Consider the following 22392-nt stretch of genomic DNA (forward strand, 5'->3'; position numbering starts at 1 on the left):
AATTCCTTGCACATGATGGTTAAGGTGCTGGCAACACATGGTACCAAGGTCAGCAGTACTGCTCCAACTACCAAACTCACTGTGGAGAGAAAGCAAACAGCACAGGTCAAACTGATCTCATCACCTCACATCTCACCATAAATTTTCTTCCATTAGCAACCAGCCCTCACACAAGCTTTTTTTAGATAAAACAACATGAATATGCCACACAAGGATTTAAGACACATAAAGCTGCTTGGCTCTTTTATGTGAGAATAGAAAACATTTAAAGTTCTGCTACAGAAAGTCAACTGAGATCAGTCTCTCCCACCAGTACAGTCTGTTCCAGGCAGATAAGAAACAAGTGTTAGGAAAAGCCCAAAGCAGAACCATCTCAGCAGAAGGAGGAAAGGAACCTCAGAAGGAAATCCCAAAGAGAAATGGGAACCAAAGAGTTTCTCCAGCTGCTGGAGTTTGAGTAATCAATATTAAAAAACCAAAGCACAAAAGAGAAAACCTCAAACCTGGCTGTCATCCCCATGGACCCAGCTTCCTTGAACTTTTTTTCTCAATAACCAAGTTCAATAAGTTTTTCCTTCTTTCCCCACATTTTATTTACTATTTCATTTCTTTTTAAAAAGCCCTTCACTTTGCATAGCAAATCAGCTATGTTATTAACATTATGCTCATCAACAAAGTCCAAGTGTCCTAGAAAGTACATTAATGAAAGTCAGCCAAATCTGACAATTCCACAGAGATTTTTATTTTTCTGTAATTAGTCCTCTTAATTAAAATATTAATTCCATGGTGAGTAAGGCCAGGATCAGCATCATCTTCTAACATATTATTAAATCAGTTTTACTGAGAAGGAATCATATTAATAATTTTTTACATTGGTGGAGTAACTGTTCAACCACAGGCGTACACCAGTAGTTCAGCAGTAACATGATGTTCCATTTCTCAAAGCACCATTTGCATTAATAACATTCTTTCTCAGTAGCCTATTTACAATACAATATTGCTCTCTTCATTTAATTTACAAAAACCTTAATGAACAGCAAGGATTATTTCTGCAGATCCTGTCTCATCACCTGTCTGCAGCAATATGATTCAGATTCCCTGAAGTCACCTACTACCAGCTCCACACCCCGTGCCCAGCCTAGCAGACCTCCCAGCCAGCCTGAACTGGCAGCTCCTTGCCCCCTTCTCCCTTCCCCTCTCCATTTCCAGGATGTGGATGCTCCCATAGTTCCCACATGAGCAGCACAGCTACAACAAGGATTCCATCAGAGCAATTTCTTTACCAAGAAAGAGGCATACAAAGATTTCCTGACTTTTTTACTAGGGAGTCTTGCCTTCCATCAAGACCACAGTCAAATGCCTTACACTTAAAGGGCTTCTTATTCCCAGTCCAAAAGCTGTCCAGGCTGGAGCACATTCTTGGAGTCCTTGGGTGCTTCTGCACCAATGCCAGAAGTGAAACTCTCACTGCTGGCACAGTGGCCATGTGGAAGCACAGAGAACTCCCCTGCTCCACATCTCTTCCACTAAGGAATGGTGGGGCTCTACAAGGGCAGTGGTTGTGACCAACATCACAGCCTGGGCTCCACCTTACTTACTCTCTTGTTCCCATCTTCTTCAGGATTTTCTAGGATCGCTCCCCAGCTGTATGAAAGACATCTTAGCCCTCAGCCCCAGCATTATAAAAAAACAAGAAAAGCCAATCCCCCATTTGCACAGTTAAGAGAAACTCCAGCTCTGTTACTGTCCCTCTGTGGCTGCTGCCAGCCCTTCCCACTTGTACTCTTTTCCTTGGGGCCTGCAGCCTTTCCAGGCATCACTAAGATGCTTCAGTGGTCAAGGGCAGCCACCACAAAGACATTTAGCTTGACCACGAATACTGTATCAGCAGCAACACTCCTTCACTCTCCAGAAGATCATCCACCTCACTGGTCTCACAGTTTCCTATGTCTCCACGTGCACTCAAAGACAAAAAATAAACAAATTGTTTTGTTGGAGGTTTTTTTTTTTGTAAAGGCTCCAATTTTTGCTGCCCATCAGCACTGTCTCAGGATATTGCACAATGTTTTCTTTATTATAAAAAAGTCTGTATCAGGCAGGAAGAAAAAAATTCTCAGGAGGCTAATGTGTATTATTGTCTGTAATTAGAGGTAAGTGGTTGCTTGTGTGGCCATCAGGAAGGGGAACCTGGTGGAAGAAAAACAAGGTGTTATTAATGGCTTGACCAGAAACAGAAACTCCACCCTCCCTCCTCAAAAGCATGCATTTCTTTATCCTTGCACATTTCCTGGATGCCTTTTACCCAGCCTCTCACAGAAATATTATGAAAATTTGGTTGCCTTCTTTCCTCCCCACTCACATAACCTTCCCAGCTGGCAAACTTCAACCAAATTTGAGAGAAAGGCAGAGGTCTCAAAGGTATCTACAGGCATAAATGGGAAAAATAAAAGTAATGTAAAATCAAGTAGTTGCTAGAGAAGCAAGTCTCTTTATTGCCTAAAGAAGGGAAAGGTGAAGGCTCAGCTCTTTCACACTGCTTGGCAGTAGCCTGCAGAGCAATAATGAACAGCACTGAACTCCTCCAGCACACAGTGCCTCTTCTTCAGTGTGCAGACCAAACAAAAGGAGATGTGAAACCAAAACCAGGACAGGGAAACTGACCAGACCTGGGACACATGTAATTTTTGGAGCAATATGAAAATAAAAATAATATAGTAAGGACAATGAAGGGAATGTAAGACATCTAAGAGACTCAGCTGCATTAATTCAGTTTGTTAGAGAACTCTACTTCCTTATGTTTAAAGTTTTCTAGGTATTTTTAAAAGCTGTTGAATCTCTGCTAATATGAATGTCAAGGGGAGGGTCTATTGCAAATATCTTAAATTCTACTGGGGCCAAGGCCCAGAGCTGTCCTTATCATCCATCCTCAGCTGTATCACTTATAGAAATACTTAGAGGAAGTTCTCCTTACTGATGTGGATCTGTAAGAGCCCAGTCTGAAACGGCAAAAAATAATTTCTGCTACAAATCTTCCAAAGCCATGTAAAATTCCTGCAACATCAAACAAGATTTAAACAAATAAGTAGTAAAGATGTATTATTTATGGAAGCATTGCAACAAAGCTATGTACCATACTTAGACAGGACACAGAGCAGTAAACCCGTACATAAAACACTGAGAAATTAACATGAAGAACGGATATATCAAGGCAGGGAAGAATTCAAACATTCTGAAACGTATCGAGAAAGCAAAGCTATCAAGTAAATGTAATTCCCTCTGCCAGCTTTCATGGGTGAAATACATTGTGTGGGACAGAAATATCTACTTTGAAAAGCAGCTTTTAGTTTGAAGCTTCTTTACTGCGCTCTCTTCCAATGAGAGCCAAGGAAAGAAATAACTCATAATCCAGACTCCCTATTATGTCTTGACTCCCTTATTATGTCAGTGCCTTTCCAACTTAGTTTTCTTTCTTTGATGAAGCAAATCCAGCTGTGCACTGACAAGGAAAATCTTCCCAATTACTTTAGATGGAAATTTTATCTCAATGTTTGTCACTGGTTTAATTACTAGATCCCAACAATAGGAAATACACAGAATAACTCTGTGTGTGTATACACATATAGATATCTATCTATATATCTATAGACGGATATAGCCTTGCTCTTCCAGAAGTAAATTAACTTTGCCATAGTTACCAAAAAGAAAACAACAGGCCCTCAGAACACCAGAAATGCCATATTGAGACACCAAAACTGAGTAGCATTCATGGCACATTTCAGTGCACACAAATGAGCACTTTGTCTTAAACCTATTAATAGGACTCCCTGTAATGTAACTCATTCATAGCAATCACCATGATAAAAAAACCCCAAAACTATAGAACTTAAGAAGGAAGGCACTGATAATCACCTGTAGTTGAAAAAATTCCACCAATAATGCCACAGAGCCTCACTAAGAACTGCCAAAAAGGCATGTGTTCTTCTGTCACTGTCACCATAAGTGAACTGATGTCGTATTTCATGAATATTCCTGACACCCCATGGCTGCCAGCTGCATGGTTAATTACTCTTTCCTGAAAGAAAAGACAGAAACACATGTTAGTCACACTTGTTATTAGTCACAAGAAAATCAGTGTTACAAGATCGGATGACAGTGAGTTATTTAATCAGAGTTAGGAATAAACAGAAGATTGGGGAGTATCAAGGCCACTTTGATCAGTACCTTCTAAAAATCAAACACCATGAACTGAAAATTTACTTATATTGGTCCCTGGTCTGCTGTGCTTCATATCAATATTCACTATTGTGCTTTGGTACTATTCTCTCAAGACTTGCTCATGTGGTCCTTTAAACAGAATTTTTATAAGTGGATTGGTGTTGGTACCTATGAGGATAATGGCACAGTCTTGGCCTAGCCTGTGAACTCAGGGGAGTGCACTGGTGTAACACTTGCCACAGCTCTTCCTACTTAATCAGCCACTATGAATCACTTAACTCAGTGTGAGACCTTAATGAGATTTACTTTGTTCAACAGCCTTAGCAATGGCAGAGTCCCCAGAGGATTTACATAAATCATAGAATACCAGGTTGGAAGGCACCTTGAGGAACACCTGATCCAACCTTACTTGGCAAAAGCCTCCTTTCAAACATTTTGTCAGTTACATCATATCAGACAACAGTCACACAGCAAGAAATACACCTCAATAAATAAACACCACAAACTCACTATGACTACCTTGCACCTTAGTCCTAATCTGAGAAATTTCTAGTTTCTTTTCATTTGCCAAATTCTCCAACCAAAAGACACCAAGGAGGAGAGTGTGGCTGCTTTTTTAAAAAGGTTTCAGGACAGAACACACATCAACACAAGCTTCTTTCAAAAGTCTGCTGTCATTTTGTTGTTAGTGAAAGGTGCTGATAAATGCACTGCCAGGTAAGTCTGGCTGAAAATACATAAGGACAGCAGAAAAGAATATAAACAGACTGAAGACAAACTCAGCCATGCCTAAGCAAGTAAGAACCAAAAAGACAAGATAAACAGGACTGAACAGAAAAGCAATATATCACAGCTCCATTTCTCTATATTTAACAGTTTGTGTTCAAAAAACACACAGAATATGGTACAAAATAAAAAGCAGAATACCGCTTTGGAAAATGCAGGTTAAGCAACTTCTTCAGTTAGCTAACACTGTCAAAAACCATACTGCTTTTTATGCTACCACACCAAAATTAAAAGGATGCCAAAATAATGTATCAGTAATGATAACAGGTCCCAAAAACTTTGCAATGTTTAAATAAAACAAACCAGTAGGAAATGCTTTCCATGTTTCAAAGCAAGACAACTGTCAGCTTTTGGAGATGGATGATCAGTCATACTAAAAAGGAAGAAAAGACTAAATGTAGGTAAACAGAACCTTGCCACTGGCAAAGTACAAAATTGTACTTTTGTTTGTTTTTCCTCTGTTATTTCCCTAAGCCTTATTGGTCTTTTGAGGTCAAATGGTGGAAAAAGAATACGAAGTTAAATAGAACACACAAAACTCCACCCTTAAAAGAAACAGAATTCTTTTTCTGCAAACCATTTTGATCTGCTTCCAGCTTCTACTGCTGCAGAAGATTTAACTTCTAAAAGTCTTGCTAAAATCTGCTAAAAATTACTAACCTTGCATCAGATAGCTCAGTGAAGCCTTGCTAGAATTAAATCTTTTTAACATAAATAACTACAGTATCTCAACCATCAAGAACAGTAGAGAAGATTGAGCCCACACCTCTCAAACTCTGCTTCCCCATGTGCCCAACACTGGCAATTAAACCTCACTGCATTTCAGTTTGAGCCATGGCTGTCTGACAACCTTTTTCCATGTCTGCTTATGTGCCTACTCTTTCAAAATAAGTGCACTAAGGTGTTCAGTGAATTGTAACCTTTCTTAGTAACCTTTCTTCTTAGCAACCTTTCTCAGCTCATTTAATAAAAGAATCTGGTTCCCTAAGAGTAAACACAAATAAGCTTTGGAAGCAACAGGGTTGCCTACTGAGGCAGCAAGAGCAAACAAGTACATAATGGACACTTTATCTCCATTATTTACAGGATCTTCTCCAAAATAATGTGTGGTTGTAGCACTTTTTATAAAATACATCCCCACTAAAAACTGAAGAGCTAACTTAGACTGGACAGTTAATTGAAAGAACCACTGTTACACAGGAAGAGAAAAAATCTGAATACAAGATGAAAAAAAAGGAACAATAAGACAAGCTGTTGACTGGCTTACAGAAGTCTAAGGGATGCCTTAGTTGTTGCAGATTGTGCAGAGAAAACACAAAGCAGATTGCTAAACCAGCAGGAGGTGGGAGTATACTGCTTGATGAAATTCCTCCTCATTCTCTCCTTAGCCCAGCTTTCATGAGTTCTGGAGCAAACCCTTCCCTTCAGTGGCCTGCATGTCTGAAGTTGAACATCAAGACATTGCCTCTATCCTTCTTCCTCTACCTCAGTATTTTTCAGAAGCACAACGTGGAATTTTGAGGAAATAAAAAATTATTCTCCCTTGGAGAACATCACAGGCTGTATGTGATACAGTGAATTTCCATCCTGCTAATACCAACATTTTCTTACAACCCAAGGCTCTCTTCTCACCTCTCACTTTATCTGTCATTTTTAATTAAACTTTTCACAAAGATTTTTTTCTTTGGCTTTTGAATAAAAGATGAAACAGAGTTCATTATCTGAACTCAATGTGAACATCTGAACATAGTCTATCTAGCCACTACACACAAGGCTTTTTTCCTATTCACAGCAGTCTTTAAATTAGTACTTTATGATATATATCATGCTGCATTAACTACCCTTGTTATGGATTCAGAATTAAAAGCCTCTCAAAACCCAGAAGTGGAAGCTCTCCAGTCCTGAGAGTAATTAAATTTGGTGGTTCAACAAAAGTTAAACAGGACAGCTGAGACACTTACTGTGTGATCAGTTTTTCATACAAACTACCTGTTTCTGTTTCTTATGCTCCACAACCAAGTTCAGGATATTCAAGTAGGCTGCATGTTTGTTGGCTTCTCACACAGATAAAAAGCTAAAAGTAAATTAAATATTTGTAAAGCTACACACTAGGTTACAGACCTAAAATTTGGAGGATTTCACCACCACCACTATTCCAGTGAAGTGAAATTACTATCTATCATTAATTCTACTATCAGACTCCAGATCTATAGATGCAGAACATTAATAGAAGTAGTTTGCATGTGTCACCAAGCATATATATATTTTTTTTTACCATCACTGCTGCATGATTTACAGATAAATCTAGTGTATTAGAATGTTCTACAGTCTCTTCATGCTAGAGTACTTTTCAAAACCATGGTACTATTTTCACATTTGAACTTTCGTTATGAACAATCACTTTTAGATATTTTTATCTCTGTTTTTTTTCCCTTTCTTCTACTTACCCTTTCTGTCACTGAAAATTGATGAGTTTCTGCTGAAATTTTGTATGTATGGAGTTTGGTTGGCACAACTGTGATAAAATATTGGAACATCTGATTGTCTAGAAGAAAAAAAAATCTTAGACTGTTGAATCAGGAACAGAGTCAAAGGCCATCTGAGATATTCACAAATAAATCAAAGAAATAATAAATCAGCTAAGCCATTTGCACTAGGGACATTCTTCAAGGAATGCCAGCACTACCAAAACTGCTTCAGCACCATCTGCACGAAGTTAGTTTCCATGGAAAAGACATATCCCATTTATACTCAAGAAATTTACATTTTTTCCATGTAATGAAAAGACTCACTAAGGTCAGGCTCAAATGAACTCAAAGCTTCAAATGAAGCACACAGGTAGTGTTTTCCAGGGCTCTAGAACAAGTTTCACACTGTCACATGTTTCGTGATGTATACAAATCTCAAAGTGGTCTGAATAGATTCTGGCCATTGAATTGCATCTACAGTGCTGGAAGCCCTTCTAATCTGGTTACACATTTTCTCTCCATTACACTTACAGAGAATTCTTCTAGAGCCATCAGCATGCTCGTGCATTTGGTCTTTCTGCAATTCCCTAAGGGAACTAACACCAATAGACTGAAGCAATTTATTTCAACTCCACTGAACCATTCTGGCTGTAAGAGCCAAGGAACCAACTGGCTTTGAGACAACAGTGGCTGTAGAAGGTTCTGGGCTTCACCCTCACAGGGAATGCCAGTGCTGGGATGAGGCAGGTTACTTCTCTTCTTCATTTATACATGAGGAAACAAAGGGTTTGCTACACAAACCCATCCTGTTTCATCACAAAATACGCTTTGGAAGGGACAAACCAAATAGTGGAATGGAATCCAAGAGTCTGGTGCTATTTTTTTAAACCAAATCAGGCTTATTTTCTCCCCATCATGACAATAATCAGATCTGTGATTCTCCACTGTAACATACTGCTGCAATATGGCCAGACATAGTGTAACTTCAACATAACAAACCTGGAAAAACCACAAATCACCTCCAAGGAAACAGCACAGAACAGCAGCTCAGGTATTAGAAAGTAATGACATTTAAGATGTCATGTAGGTAACTGAACAGCTCACTACCAAATTTAGCCTGACACACTGCTTGGCAATCACAACAGTTATGAGAAATGATAATACTTTAAATGTAACTGTTGGGAAATTCAACAAAACAAGATGCTTTTGAACACACAACACTTACGATCTGATGCAATTTTTTCTGTTCCATCCAAGGGATTAATAATTCCTGGAATAAGCTCTCCAAATGACAAATGATCTATTCTATGAGAGAAGTTATAGGCTGAAAGACAATATAGAGAAATGAAGCATTTTTAAACTATGAGATTCTGTACTCAGAGAAAAAGATGCACCCATTTCCAACACTGAAATATTCTAATTAATGCATTTACTAAAAACTACTGTACACATCATTGGATCTACCCAGACTTCAAAGAAAACTCAAATCCAAAATATTTTAATTAAAAAGTTAATTTTTTCTAGAAAATAGCTTCTAAACCAAATTGTAACTATATTTGAATCAATGGTGGAGCTGAACAGAATTATAATTTTATAACAGAGAATTTGTAGTTGTCCAAATACTTCTATTATTCTACAGTTCATATTCTTGTAAGCAATTGCATTTAAAAAGATGAAAGTTTAGCAAATCAAATGTACAGAGGAAGTACAAGGCAGCTGCCAAGTCACTACACTGCCTATATGGCAGGTACTTAAGATATATAAAATTATTAAAGTTGTGTTAACATAAATTCATGGGCAGACATTTGGAGGCTTAACCAACTGTAACTGGTTTAATCAAGTTAACTTTTCACAGTAAGTCACCTTTGCTTCACATTAGGTAAGGCAGCAAAACACATTTAATATGTAGACTCATAATCCAAAAATTAAGTTTCTAAGGAAAAAGGTTAGAAATTTTTAACCTTTTAAGAAAGTCTTTGAGGAAAGAGGTAGTTTGGACTGAAATACAGGAATTTCATATGGTATCTATGTTACACCAAATTATATCTGAGATTCCAGTGTTATCATTACTATAGAAGCAACCTAAAGATAATCTTAATAATGTTAAATGAATGGAAGAGAATTGTTATGGAGTCAGATCATTGCAAAGCATATTCTTACTTTGTTTTTGCAATGCAATTGCACAGCTAGAACATCTTTAAATCAGCAACCTAACATGAACTAAGAGACAGCACTCTGACTGAAATGAATCATGTTGGTATGGAGATGACAGAAGGAACTTACACTCATGGCTTACAAGGGCTGCCAAGTGTGCATGGCCTCGGGGGTGTGGAATTGCCCTGAAGAAAGCAACAAATGTTTTATGAATCCACAGAGGACTATGTAGAAAAATTACCTTTCCTCCTCTATTTCAATAAATACTTTATAAAATATGTACATATCCTCATATGTCTAATGTAACATATACATGCTTAAATATATGTAACATACACATATACATATATGTATGTTTTAAAGACTGATATCTATTGTGTATATATAAAACAACCTAAATATGACATTTTTATTACTGTCAATTACAGACAGACTGAACAATAAGGTCAGGAATCTTGGACTCTCAAAAACCCTCTTACACAAAACTAGTGTCTTGCATTTTTAGAAATATCAAGAACTCATCAAGTCACTAAACTTCTGGAGAGTCACCAAGTCCTATGATATGAAAAGCTGCAGAACTGCTCCAGTGACTAAGAAAAGTTGGACCATATTTGTTCTCTAGTAAGCAAGTTAACTGCACTCTGTATTTGCTCTCTGACAAAGCATTTCAAGAGTTTCCATCTTATAAAACACTGAAATTCATAATGACTACATTACATGCAACAGTGCACTGTACTGCACGGTTTTGGTAATTTATGAAGAAAATTAACAGTACAAGAATAGGTATTACACAGAAAAAAATACCAAGCATGAGTCCAGAAAGGTCAATGAAACCCAGTCATTAACTGAAGCATAAAAGCACACACACATATACAGACATGCACTATATAGAATGTAGAAGGGATTTTTTTAATTTCAGGAATTGGAGAGAACATACTTGCCCACAGTTATGTGAAAGTTCCCTGCCACTTTATTGACATAGAGATGACCATGAATTCTGCATGCATCTGGAGACTGTAATGAATTATCTTCCCTGTTTAAATAAAAACAACATTGAAAGTACTTGAGAATATCCAGTGTCTTGCAGAAATAACAGCAGTACAGTTAGATCTCTTTTTCCTAGGATAAAGACACAGCATCATCATCTACCTGTCCTTACTGCATTCTCCTGGAATTATAGCAGAGATGGTGGAAGGGAGGGAAACTAGTAAAGGTCAGTTTGATGAAACCAATGAGCTTTCATTCATACTTGTACTTGGAGATCTGGCCTACAAGGCTGGCTTATGATATCTGAACATGCAAACAGAACATTAGACCAATCCAGGGATTTATATTTTCCCCCTTCCTTCTACCAAAAATGGCTCCTCGAGAAAATTTTAATGGTACAATGAACAGAACTAAATACATTTTGGTCACATGAACAGCACTGTAGCAAGAGGAGCTTTCAACTTTATTCTTTACAAAAGCTTCCACTCCTTACTCATGTTGTGATGTCCACAACACAAAATCTATCTCCAAATCTGCTCTTTAGAGGGAGATGAAAACCAACTTTTTTTAAACATATCTCAAGCATAAATATAATTTCAAATACTGCTCTAACAAGCAACACAGGGGCAGAGAATGATTTCATTAATCTGAGGACATCAAGCAAATTATAAAAAAAAGATTTTTTGAGCCATCCTCAGGCTTGCCTTTGGAAGGAGGAATACATTTGATCCTCAGAAGGGAGATTACAACACAGGAAGTGTGTATGGCAGTTTTGGTGTTTGCTTTGTTTTATTCAGTATCTTTTGGTTTAGTGCTGTTTCTAAGCAGAGAATTTCAGCTTTCATGTAGAAAGTGTTTTTCCCTTGGGGGGAAAAATAAAATCACATAGCACCTAGATTCAGCAGACCAAACATTCTGTGCACTAATCTCTTAACATTTCCAAGTAGCTAGAATTAAGTGTAAACAGCAAGCTTTTTCCACACAATCTTAGAAGTCTTATCTTAGATACAGGAATTAACTAACAAAATACATGTGTATTCAAAGGCTGATTCTTTTAAAATTATGAAGCATTATGACACAGGTAATAGCAGCATACTTTTAAAAGCTGTGGACAGAAAGGTAGTTTTTAAAAAAGACTCTTGTTTAGTATTGCTGTGGCATTACTAATTCCCATTAAGAAGGAGGCATCAAACCACATGGAATAAAAAGGTGTGTGCACATATTTAGTCATGTCTATATCTGTATATGTAAGCACACACACAAAACCTGGAAACCTTTTCCAGTTTGGAAACCCCAGAGGTTTTCATAAAACAACAGCTCTCCAAAGCAAGTATCAAGTACACTATTTAAAAATTTATTAAAAAGCAGCGAGATCTTTTCTTACAACCTTGTCTTCTGGGGGTAGGGTGGAATCATAACCACAATAAAATGTTAACTCCAATTCACAGGGTTGGAGGAAAGGGCAGTAATTTCACAAAACCCCAGTTTTTCTTACCGTGGTGGCAGTGCCGTAGAAGCACTTTTAAATGCACTTTTGAATATCACATCTTGAAGAGAGTGTTCTTCCTGCAGCCTACTCTGAATTAGTTGCAGCATCCTAAAGATTAGACAAGTGTAAAAGCATGCAACAATAAAACAACATCTAGCTTCACAATTCATCATTGGTTTCAACTGCAGCTTGCAAGTCAGGAACTCAGCAAAGTTGACTACAGTAATAAAGCATTACATTAAACTTTGGGAATAGTATTTTATACAGAATTTAAAGCTCAGGTGTTCACAGCAGTGTGTTACCAAAATAGTAAAACTAGCCAGACCCCCAAACAAGCTTCAGTACTATTACAAGATTACCACCATAGTGGGCACACACAACACCAAGATATTAAAGTGATAAACACTTTGTCAATTAATTATGGGAAATAATTAACTTGTTTTCACAAGAATGTGCCAATTTGTTACAACGGTTCAGCTTTGACATTTAGATACATTTTACATATTTGATTCTGTGATTTTAACTTGTGCTATCAAGCATTCATTTGGAAACAGAAGCTGAGCGAGTCCATTCACTTGGCTTGCAACTACATGACCCCATTGAACAGTTAAGTCCTAAGGCAATTTTCTTTTTCCATAACAGAGATCTTAAATGATGAGCAAAGCAAAGTAACTTAGTATCTTTCTGCAGGTTTGCATTCTTAAATTACAAGCAGGAGGTATTAGACTCAGGACACAGTTGTGTCATGTACCTCTGGTGTACTTCAAAGTCACTTCCAGTACAAATAATACAAACCATAAACATGCCTCTCAGTGCTTTACCTTTGCAATTCTTTTTGTTGTGGGGTGAGCTCAAATGGTACCTGAAACAAAAATAACACATCCAATAAAACACACAGAATGCATCCCTTCCATGATCCCAGAAGAGAATTAGGGTGTGGGTATAGAGCTATAATCAATTTCACACTTGGTACTATAGAATAGTTTATGAAAGGACTTTACAGTTTAAAATAATACATTTTGTGCTCAAGTATAAAAGGTTCTGTCCCTTCCGACCAAGAACTGCAAAGGAGAAATGTTTGAAAGACAGGGGTTGAGGTGCAGATTGCATATTTCTAGGCTCGTGCCACATGAAGCATTAGAGACAAGCCACCAGACCTGCTATATTTCCTCAGCATTACAGTAACACTAGTAACATCTGTTCACCAAAATCAAACCCAAATATTGGTTAACACAAATGTACTCAGTAAATTCAATTGCAATGAATGCTCAAATGTACCCAGAAGCTATGGCAAACAGAGATCAACTACAGAATGTTCCTCTAAGAGGTTGGTGGAGAAAAAAAACCACAAGCAAGCAAACCAGCCCAGTAGTGCTTTGCACCAAGAGGAATTCAATTTTTAAATAAAAAGGTCAGAATCAACTTACTGGTTCATAGATTAACCCATCTGCAGAGGCAACCATTGTTTCTGCTAAATCCAAAACATCGGCCCCCACATCTATTTTAAACAGGGAGAAATATTAAGTCACATAGACAATCAAGGACAAAGAAAACAAATTCAAGTTGAAATGAAGTTTCACAGTGATAAACTTCAGCATATGTTATTGCTCCTTCAACCTATTTAACATTCAGCATCAGCTGATGGACATTGACCAAAAACTCTTCAGATCTGCAGTATTTTCTCACTGATTTAACACCTACAGAGAAATTGTATGAACCACACATACAAGCTTTCTAGGATCTGCTATGCATAAATATTCTCCTGTTTTACAAGCACTGAACAGAAAACAAGACTAGTCAAATCAGAGGATAAGAGTTTATTTGTAAAAAATAACAAAAAACCACTGACATACAATTAATGCAAGGTTTAAGATAGGCAACAAAAGTGCGTCCTGAAAATTTGCTTGCATTCCTGGTAGAATTAGTATTCTCTCTTCTCTCAGTCCAGGACAAGCAAGACTGAACACAATTACAGTTCATTACCTAAATGATGTCAAAATAATACTGGCTATTATTAATAAGGAAGGCATCCCTCTTATGTTCACAAGCAGGATGAAATTACGTGATGGTTTCAGTGCTGTTAAACAGCAGACCAGCTTAATATATCCCAAGTTCATAAATAAATAGAAATTGTTATAAATTCCTCCTGCTGATTTGTGTCTCACAATGAGCTTTTAGAATATTTCAGCTAATGAGAGATTGAACAACAGATCCTGTTCCTGCTAACGAAGTTCTGCAAGATAAGAATGAGATGGCACAGATATTCTTCTTCACATTTCTTACTAATTCCTTCAATGAGTCATACGCCATCAAGATCACTACATGCCATTAAGATCAGAAGAAATGACACTGGTAAAATATTCTGAACAATATCCAACTATATTGTGAGCAAGTGTCCTCTCTGAAGAGGCTTTAAAGTGTTTAAAAACTTTCATTGATGGAATACTTACATTGACACCTCATGGCAACTGTAATATCAATATTGATCCTTAATTTACTGGAAAGAAAAAAAGGCAAAAATCTATTAAGTAACACTGAGTACGAGTATCAAGAAAAAATCTCAGACTACTTGCAGAAATACAGTAAAGTACCAAAATTTATACTAATAAATATAAAGCTGTTTAAAATTTGGGGGAAGTAACATGGATTTTTAGAGCACATTAAAGCACTTGTAACTTAAGAGATAACCTCCATCACATCAAAAGTCTGAGTGTGTGTCATTCTGCAATATTCTGGGCATTTCCTATTAGTTTTCATGTTAGTTTCACAAAAGTAATTTAAACTATAAGGAATAAACTCCCTCACTATAGTCACAGGGTTCTGTTTTCAGGGAGCTTCCTCCAAGACTTAGCTGACCTCAAGCAAATCACATAAGCAAGGGATTCAACACTGGCTCAACTTGGGTCAGACAGGGTCAGTAGAGAGGAGAAAAGCAGTTAAAATTATACCAGTCTCCATTGGTTCAAACTGTGAAGCACCACAGGCTGAGTGATTAGCCCACAATCAAACTGGGGAATCTGCAGCAGGACATACCCCAAATCCTGTAACAGTCTCTTAACTGACAGACTACCCTTCCTGTGTGATGGCTTCACTTGGGATATAGCCTACTTTAGCAAAGACCTAAATGTGAAATCCCAGCTGTCTGAAAGCATTTACTATCATTTGAGTTTTTGATGCAGCTCCTTCAAAATTTTCCTTTTTTGTTTTTCATTACTTATTTCTGATGTGCAAGACATCCAATTAATAGATGTATCTTTAGCCTGTTACCACAGCAACTACCCAAATGGCTCTTAAAGTTATTTCAGTTCAGTTTCAGTCAGTTCAGTTTGTGGGTGCCAGTGTCAAACCATGACACAGACACGTAACATTTAAAGGTGTTCAGGGCACAAAATCTGCATTAACTTCACAGGGACTCCTGGGTGCCTGACCAGCTCTGAAAGAAAGGCAAACAAGTCCTGACAGGCACATGAAACCAAGAGCAAACACATCTTCAGAGGAGCTGTATCTGGAGACAAAATTAGTAGCAACCTCTAGATAACACCCGTCAAAGTTCTGAGTGCTTCAGGCTCACCTCCAGCAGCACGAAGTACAATGGCAACCAAGGTACTAACCACGAACTGGAGAAAGCCTCCAGCCACAGGGGGCAGGTTGGTTACCAAGTCATTCCCAAGGGAGCTCCTTCAATAACAAACCTATACTATTTTGACTTCTTCATTGCAAAAATCTCAATTTATCTTATTCATAGATTACATAGAAGAAAAAGCCCCAAAACAATCAACACATGAAAAATCAAATCCCTGCAGTATTTAATTTGCAATTTCAATTATGAATTGCTTTCAAGTCACATTAACATTTTAAATCTATTCTTTCCTGAAATGCAGGCAACTAACATTTTAAAAAGAATTATAACAAATAATGTTACCTAGTAAAATCCTTGTCTACTTCATATTCATATTTCATCCATGTGTCCCGGTACACCATGAACTCCATGATAGTCAGGAAAGCTATTGTTGTAAATGCTATCAGAGAAACTGGTCAGAGGAAAATAAAAGTAGAAATTCAGACTGTGAGAAATATTATTCAGAAACATAAGCAGAACAAAATTTTAACAATTCCAGAAGTTGAGCATTACCAGTACAACACTGGTACCTTTGATTTAAAAACCCAAAACCTGCTCTTAGAAAGTTGTTTTCAGACAGGAGTGGAAAAGAGTAAGTCCTACCTTTGCATCAAAAAAGAACTTTTTATTCAATTTTTTATTTGAACTTCAGTCAAATGCTGGAATGATTAGGAGGCTGTGAAATCCGTGTATGGAAAATCTAAGAAGAGGCTAGATCGTCCCCCATATATAAAGCACACACAAATCACTGTCAGGAATGGTCTAGGAAAACTCAATCCTAACTTCCAACATGAAAGAAGAAGGTAGTGCATCTTGAAATTCCTTCAAGCCTCCACTTGTCGACAAGTTGAGTTTTTATAACAATTTTTTTATATCAGGTTTTAGACTCAATAAGCTAGCAGACACCAGAAATAAGACACATTATATTACTTGTGTATAGCTGCCCACCCCAACATTTCAAACAAGTCTCTCTCTGGCAACAAGCAACAGGCAGATATCCATTCCACCAATAAGTGAAGAACTTGGAATTATTTTTAGGATAAAACTAATTGGTGTATTTTAGTGGTACATGTGCTTCACTTATCTCCAAGGCAGCCTACTCATCACATTTGCAAAGTTGTACAGAGCAAGGGAAAGATCACCCTGCTGCACAGTTGGAAACACAGTAATAGATGCACAGAAACACCTGCTGTGCCCCTTTTATTAAATTATGGCTTTTATAAGCTTGAAAACACTTCAGTTATGGAGCATAGTAGCAATCTGTACAGCTTATTGGCACTGTAGGTTTCTTCATTTACGTTCTGTGGAATATCTCTCTGGAATCCATGAAGGGTAACTTGAGAAAAAACAAGCTCATTGTTGACAGGCTTCAACTCCCTACACGGTGGTCCCCAAGGCAGAGGTGGGAGCAGAGAACAAAGGCACTGTCCTTGGGGATCAGGACAGAAGCTGTTGCATTGATCAGCAATGTTTCCAGCTCTAGCTTTCAGCTGGCACTATGGAACACTCACACATATGAAACCCTTCATGTCCACTGCACTAATCAGTTAATTATTCTGGCTCAATTTCTTTCTGGACCCAGTAGGCCAGGCTGACCCTGGCTGTGCAACAATAGGAGAGCTGGAGCCATATCAGCTATCCAGAGCCACACAAACACAGTGAGAGGCACAGCTGCTTTCTGGATAATTCTGAGCAAACGTATGTGTGGATCTGAACAGGAAAAGAAAGACTCATAGAATTTTCTTTTCTGAAGGGACTCCCAGCCCCAGAGCTGGAGTCTCAGCCTGCAGTACTTCTTCTGCAATGGGTTTGAAGGCCACGAAAGTCTGAGATGAGTCTTGGTATGTTTTAGATCCCTACCACATCAGAAAGTAAGCCTGACACTTTAATCCTGAATGAAACAGGAATACTATATTCAGATTTCACAATGGCACAGAAAAAGACAATCTATATTGTCATTTATAAGGTAACTGGGATAAAACCAAAGAATGTTAAAGTAACTTCTGGTGTTAAGAAATCCTTAAGGCACCATTCACCAAAGCAAAGGTCTCATGAAGGATGATGCTATACTACAAAAAAGGATTCTTGAAGCATTTGGTGGTTTTATGCAAATTAGAACATAGAAACAATACACTTGTTTCCTCAGGAAGTAGAACGAACATTAACAAAGAATTATTTAAATACTTCTTAGAGATTATTTAATATACAATAATCCTTTAATTATTAACAGTGCACTTGAGGAAACAGCAAAATAATATAGAACCTTCTGATATTTCCTTCTACACTATAAGAGGCATAACAACTTCAAAGGCTTATCTGTAGGTTGCAATTGCTTCCTCAACTTTTTATTCAACTGAGTTTCAGGCATGATCACACACAAGAGAGATTTTTGTCCTCCACTTCTAAGTGCTAGCAGTTCCCTGCCTGCAAATAATTCCAATAGTCCAAGAGATGAAGTCACTATTTTCGAATCAGGCTACCTCTAACTCAGCTCAACTTAAAGACACAATTTTATGATCAGATACATAAAGAAAGGTCTTTTTTACAGCTCCAGCTTTTTCAGAGAAGTTCAAGTGACTAATAGGGAAAATAAAAGCACATGTCCTGGATTCAAGTGTTTAGCTCTTCAAAGGGCTTTCCTTACTCTCAAAATCTAGTACACCTACAAGAGAAAAGCTTTAGAAAAGTTGAGCATCAGGATGAAGAGCAGTTATCTGTCTCTGGAGAGTATTTTTCTACTTTTGCAAAAGCATAGTATTGAATCCCACCATCATTTCAGGTCATGCTCACTCAGTCTCACCCAGAAACCTGACACCAAGAAAAGAGCTTGGTGAGACAACAAATGAGAAAGTTTTATTACAGCCTTGGCACAGTACACGTCCAGTTGCAACTGGTTAGAAGTTTTTATTTCTAACTTTTACATTGGGTTCAGTCTCACCAGCTTTATACAAAAATCTCCCTTCAGAGAGACTGGATGAACAGATGGATGCATCAGCTTGCATAAGATATATGTCTTTACTTGAAGGGATGAGCTCAGTCAGTCCACCAAAGCATTCAAGAAACCAATTCTGGCTAGTTTCAAGTGAACAGAGATGCCTGTCTTCCTCATGCTGAAGTTTCTATCAATATCAGGATCCCAACAAGGCCTACCTGTGCCTCCACTGGCTGAAGTCTCCACATAGCTTTCAGGAACCTTTGGAAAGGCATCCAATTCTTTCATCAAATTCAAGGTCTTCTTCCGATTCAGTCGCCTCATCTTCAGCACACTCCTCCACCTCCTCCTTCATATATTCCCTCTAATGTGAGAATAAATTGTGATTAAAAGACTCAAGCAAGATTGCTCAAACTGACTGGCTTTAACATGAAGCAATAATAAGGCCATTCAAACCCCAGAAATATGTTTTCAAGAAATACATGCTAGACAACTAGATGGTCAGTCTTACTTCAAGAAAACTGTTAAGATTGGCCTGGACACTGCTGCTTACAGTCCAGCCACATCCAGCACACCCACCACTTAATTACTACTAATTTCTTTCTCAATTAAATTCTTATTGGTAGTGAATATATCACATTTTAAATAAAAAAAAAAAATCAAACTCAGTCCTGAAGTAAATTTGCTACACAGACCTCACAGTGCTCAGAAGTCACTGACTTAGGAGGAAACATCTAATAGGCTGCATAAACTTCAGAGGATGGCAGACAGCTCTGGGCTCCTACATTCAATGTGGGCACAAATTATATCTTAAAGGGGAAAAAAAGGTGCATTTCACATTTTTACAGGTGTAGAATATTATGATCATAAAATGAGCCTTTTTCTCCTCTATAAAAATACTTCCCAAAGGAAGTCATGGATCAAATCCTAACTCCATCCTTCAGAATAATGTCTGTAAATGATATGATCTCTGCTTGGAGTCATGTTAAGCAGGAAGATGCTGAGAAAAGCAGCTTGCCCTGGAAATACTGTCTAAAACCATTTCCAAATCATGCAGATATGCTCACAGCCTGGTCCTTGCCAATACACTGCAAGTTTTAACAAGTTGATACTGTTGTTTTTCTTCTGGGGAACTGGTGAACTTCACCCTGAATTTCTGAAGCTATGAAAACCATCTGAAAATTTCTGAAGCCATGAAAACCATGCATTTACTGCATTCTGAGAATATGCCATCTTATTGTTCCTTATTTAAACACTCTAAGGTGGGCAAGCTAACCTACACTGCCAACACATGAGACAGCTCTCATCATCATTTTGTAGAAAAATCTCTGAACTCATCTACCCTGTTTCAAGAGAACATCAAGTCTCTGGCACGTCCTGGTGAAATTACTCAAGATCTGTTCTCTGCTCTGCCCCTTCCTGGTGCTGAGTAGGCTTTGTACCATGTAATAACAAAGCAATAGGCTCTGCTGGAAATGAAAGTTCACACTAGAAAAATCATGCCTGCAACTTTCTCATTACATAAACTGACTTCAGACACAGACTCTGCACTTGGTCAGGCTGCAGAGATCAACAAAATGGTACCGTGCATGTTGCACAGGACTCAAAGAAACCGCAGCTGGAGTGGGCAGAGAAGATAAGTGCTGGAACAGGCTTTTAGTTATACAGCATTAAAAGAATAATCAGGCAGCACAGATAAGGCAAAGCAGCTGCTTGGACACAAATGAAGTCATAACATTAGTTAGCACAGAGGAAACACCAGTGGGGCTAGCCTGTTATCCTACACATATAGCAAGGAAGCCAACATAGCACCCTTTCATCTTCTGCATATCTCCCCTGCTATCACATGCGTATGAGCACACCGTAAAGAGGCATAAGATAAACACAGGGAATTTGAGAGCACTTTACTAAAAAACTTTCTAAATCACACTGCATCAGTAAGTATATGGATGTTTGTAATCCAGCTAGAAATATACAATCTGTTCACTGGTTTCTTTAACTCCACACAGACTCACTTTCAGCTACAAACCCAGATGGACAGCTGACGCCTTCCCCCTGCCCATCTACCTCCACACTTGTACTACAGACACACCAAAAATACGAAGTCCATTGCTATGAAAGTAAGGCATTATGAATCCAAGAGCCAATTGCGTTAAGAAACACTACTAGCATTATTATTCACGATAAATTAGGGACAAAGCACAGCACAAATGGCACTCAAGACCAGAGGCCCGCCCGAAGGCACGGCAACTCCGTCTCAGCCGAGGGGCTCGGGCAGTTTTCTCTTCCCCGGACAACTTGGCAGCGAAGCCGCTACCGGCGCGTCCCGACAGCCGCGGAGCGGACCCACGACTGAACCCCTGCCGGGGGCTCAGGCCCGGCCCCCCGCGCCGAGGGACGCCCCGGCCGCCAGCTCGGAGCCCACACACCTGTGCGGGCCGCGGGCGCTCCCCGCCGCCGCCACGCACCGGGCAGCCGCGGGACGGGACAGGCCGCGCCCCCGCCCTGCCCTACCTCTCGCTTCTGCCGCCGCTGCCCAGCGCCGCGGGCGAGGCCAGACGGGGAAGACGAGCCGCAACGCGCTGCCCGGCGCCCGCCCCGCTGAGCATGGCACCGCCGGCCGGGGCGGGCTCGCTCCGCCGCCGACGCCCGGCGGGAGCCGCGGGCCGACGGGAGCGGCGGAGCGCCCCGCCCACCCCTGCGCGCATGCTCACGGCCCCCGGGCATGCGCCGGCCGCCGAGGCCCGGGGCGGGCTGGGACGGGCGGGAGCAGCCGCGCGTGGACACGGCGGGGGCCGGGCCCTGCCGGGGAGCGGAGCCGGCAGCAGCCGCGGCTGAGCCTCCGGAGCCGCAGGGAGTGCGGCCCCACGCCGCTCGCAGGGTTCCCCGCACAGCCTCGCAGCCGGTCCCGCAGGCGCGTGGGCTCCCGGGCACGGCAGTGCCGCCCCAAAGCGCTGCTCCGGAGAATCTGTCACTGTGCGAGGAACTCGGTGATCTTTTAAAGCGATGGATGACAAGTGCCTTCCAAAGCAAACTGATTAAGGGCTGTCACGCTGCTTGCAGTGTTAATACTGGTTTGGCCACCATGGATATAGAAGCAGGCAGCGTTTGAAAAGAGGCAGCATCTTGGATTAAGAAGGAAAAGGCTTTAAGACAGTGGCCTATAACAGTGAGGAAGGAAAGATTTTAAGCCCACAAGCCAGTCTTCAGACTTGAAGTGAAAAAATTAAGAGGGCTCACATATACCCAAAATCTCAGTCCTTTTCCCTGTGCTAGTGGATTTAACTAACAGGCACTGCCTCTCCACAAGCTTTATGCCGTAGTCTGCAGCATTAGTTTATCTCCAGATTTTTCCTTACAATCCTAGCAAGTCACATCATGCTACTGCCACCCTGCCCACAAGTAGCTGACCCAACCTAGACACAGCCAAAAAGGGAGCTCTCCCAATATCTTCCAGGGAGTAATAAGATCTTAGATGATATCAAAATGATTTTTTAAAATCGCTCAATATAAAGTTTTAAAGAAAAATAATTTATACCAGACATTTATCTTCATATATCTGAAAACAAAAAAGAGACTGAAAACTCTAGTGTTTTTGATGATGAGGCAAGCAAATAAAACCCATACCCTAGAAACACAACTAGTGGTGAATTCTGCAGCAGTAATTCAGATTAGCTCTTTTTAATGATTTAGAGGAAAATGTAGATCAATGACAAAGGAGTTTCAATAGCATGCCAAAGTA

At 39.4% G+C, this 22392-nt stretch overlaps 1 protein-coding gene across 1 annotated transcript; it reads right to left on the reverse strand.

Annotated features, from left to right (window-relative positions):
* Nucleotides 1-720: 720 nt before the first annotated feature.
* Nucleotides 721-21361, reverse strand: ERGIC2 (ERGIC and golgi 2). The gene is made up of 14 exons (XM_054631351.2): nt 21165-21361; nt 18869-19014; nt 16022-16130; nt 14550-14596; nt 13527-13597; nt 12921-12961; nt 12106-12207; nt 10561-10656; nt 9753-9808; nt 8695-8793; nt 7449-7546; nt 3910-4072; nt 2972-3051; nt 721-2187 (listed from the first exon to the last, which is right to left on the reverse strand). Exons 2-14 carry the CDS (start codon nt 18972-18974, stop codon nt 2122-2124), a joined length of 1134 nt encoding a protein of 377 aa, XP_054487326.1. The 5' UTR covers nt 18975-19014; nt 21165-21361; the 3' UTR covers nt 721-2121.
* Nucleotides 21362-22392: the final 1031 nt, after the last annotated feature.

This window comes from Agelaius phoeniceus, chromosome 5 (genome assembly GCF_051311805.1).
Source record: "Agelaius phoeniceus isolate bAgePho1 chromosome 5, bAgePho1.hap1, whole genome shotgun sequence".
Lineage (NCBI taxonomy): Eukaryota > Metazoa > Chordata > Aves > Passeriformes > Icteridae > Agelaius > Agelaius phoeniceus.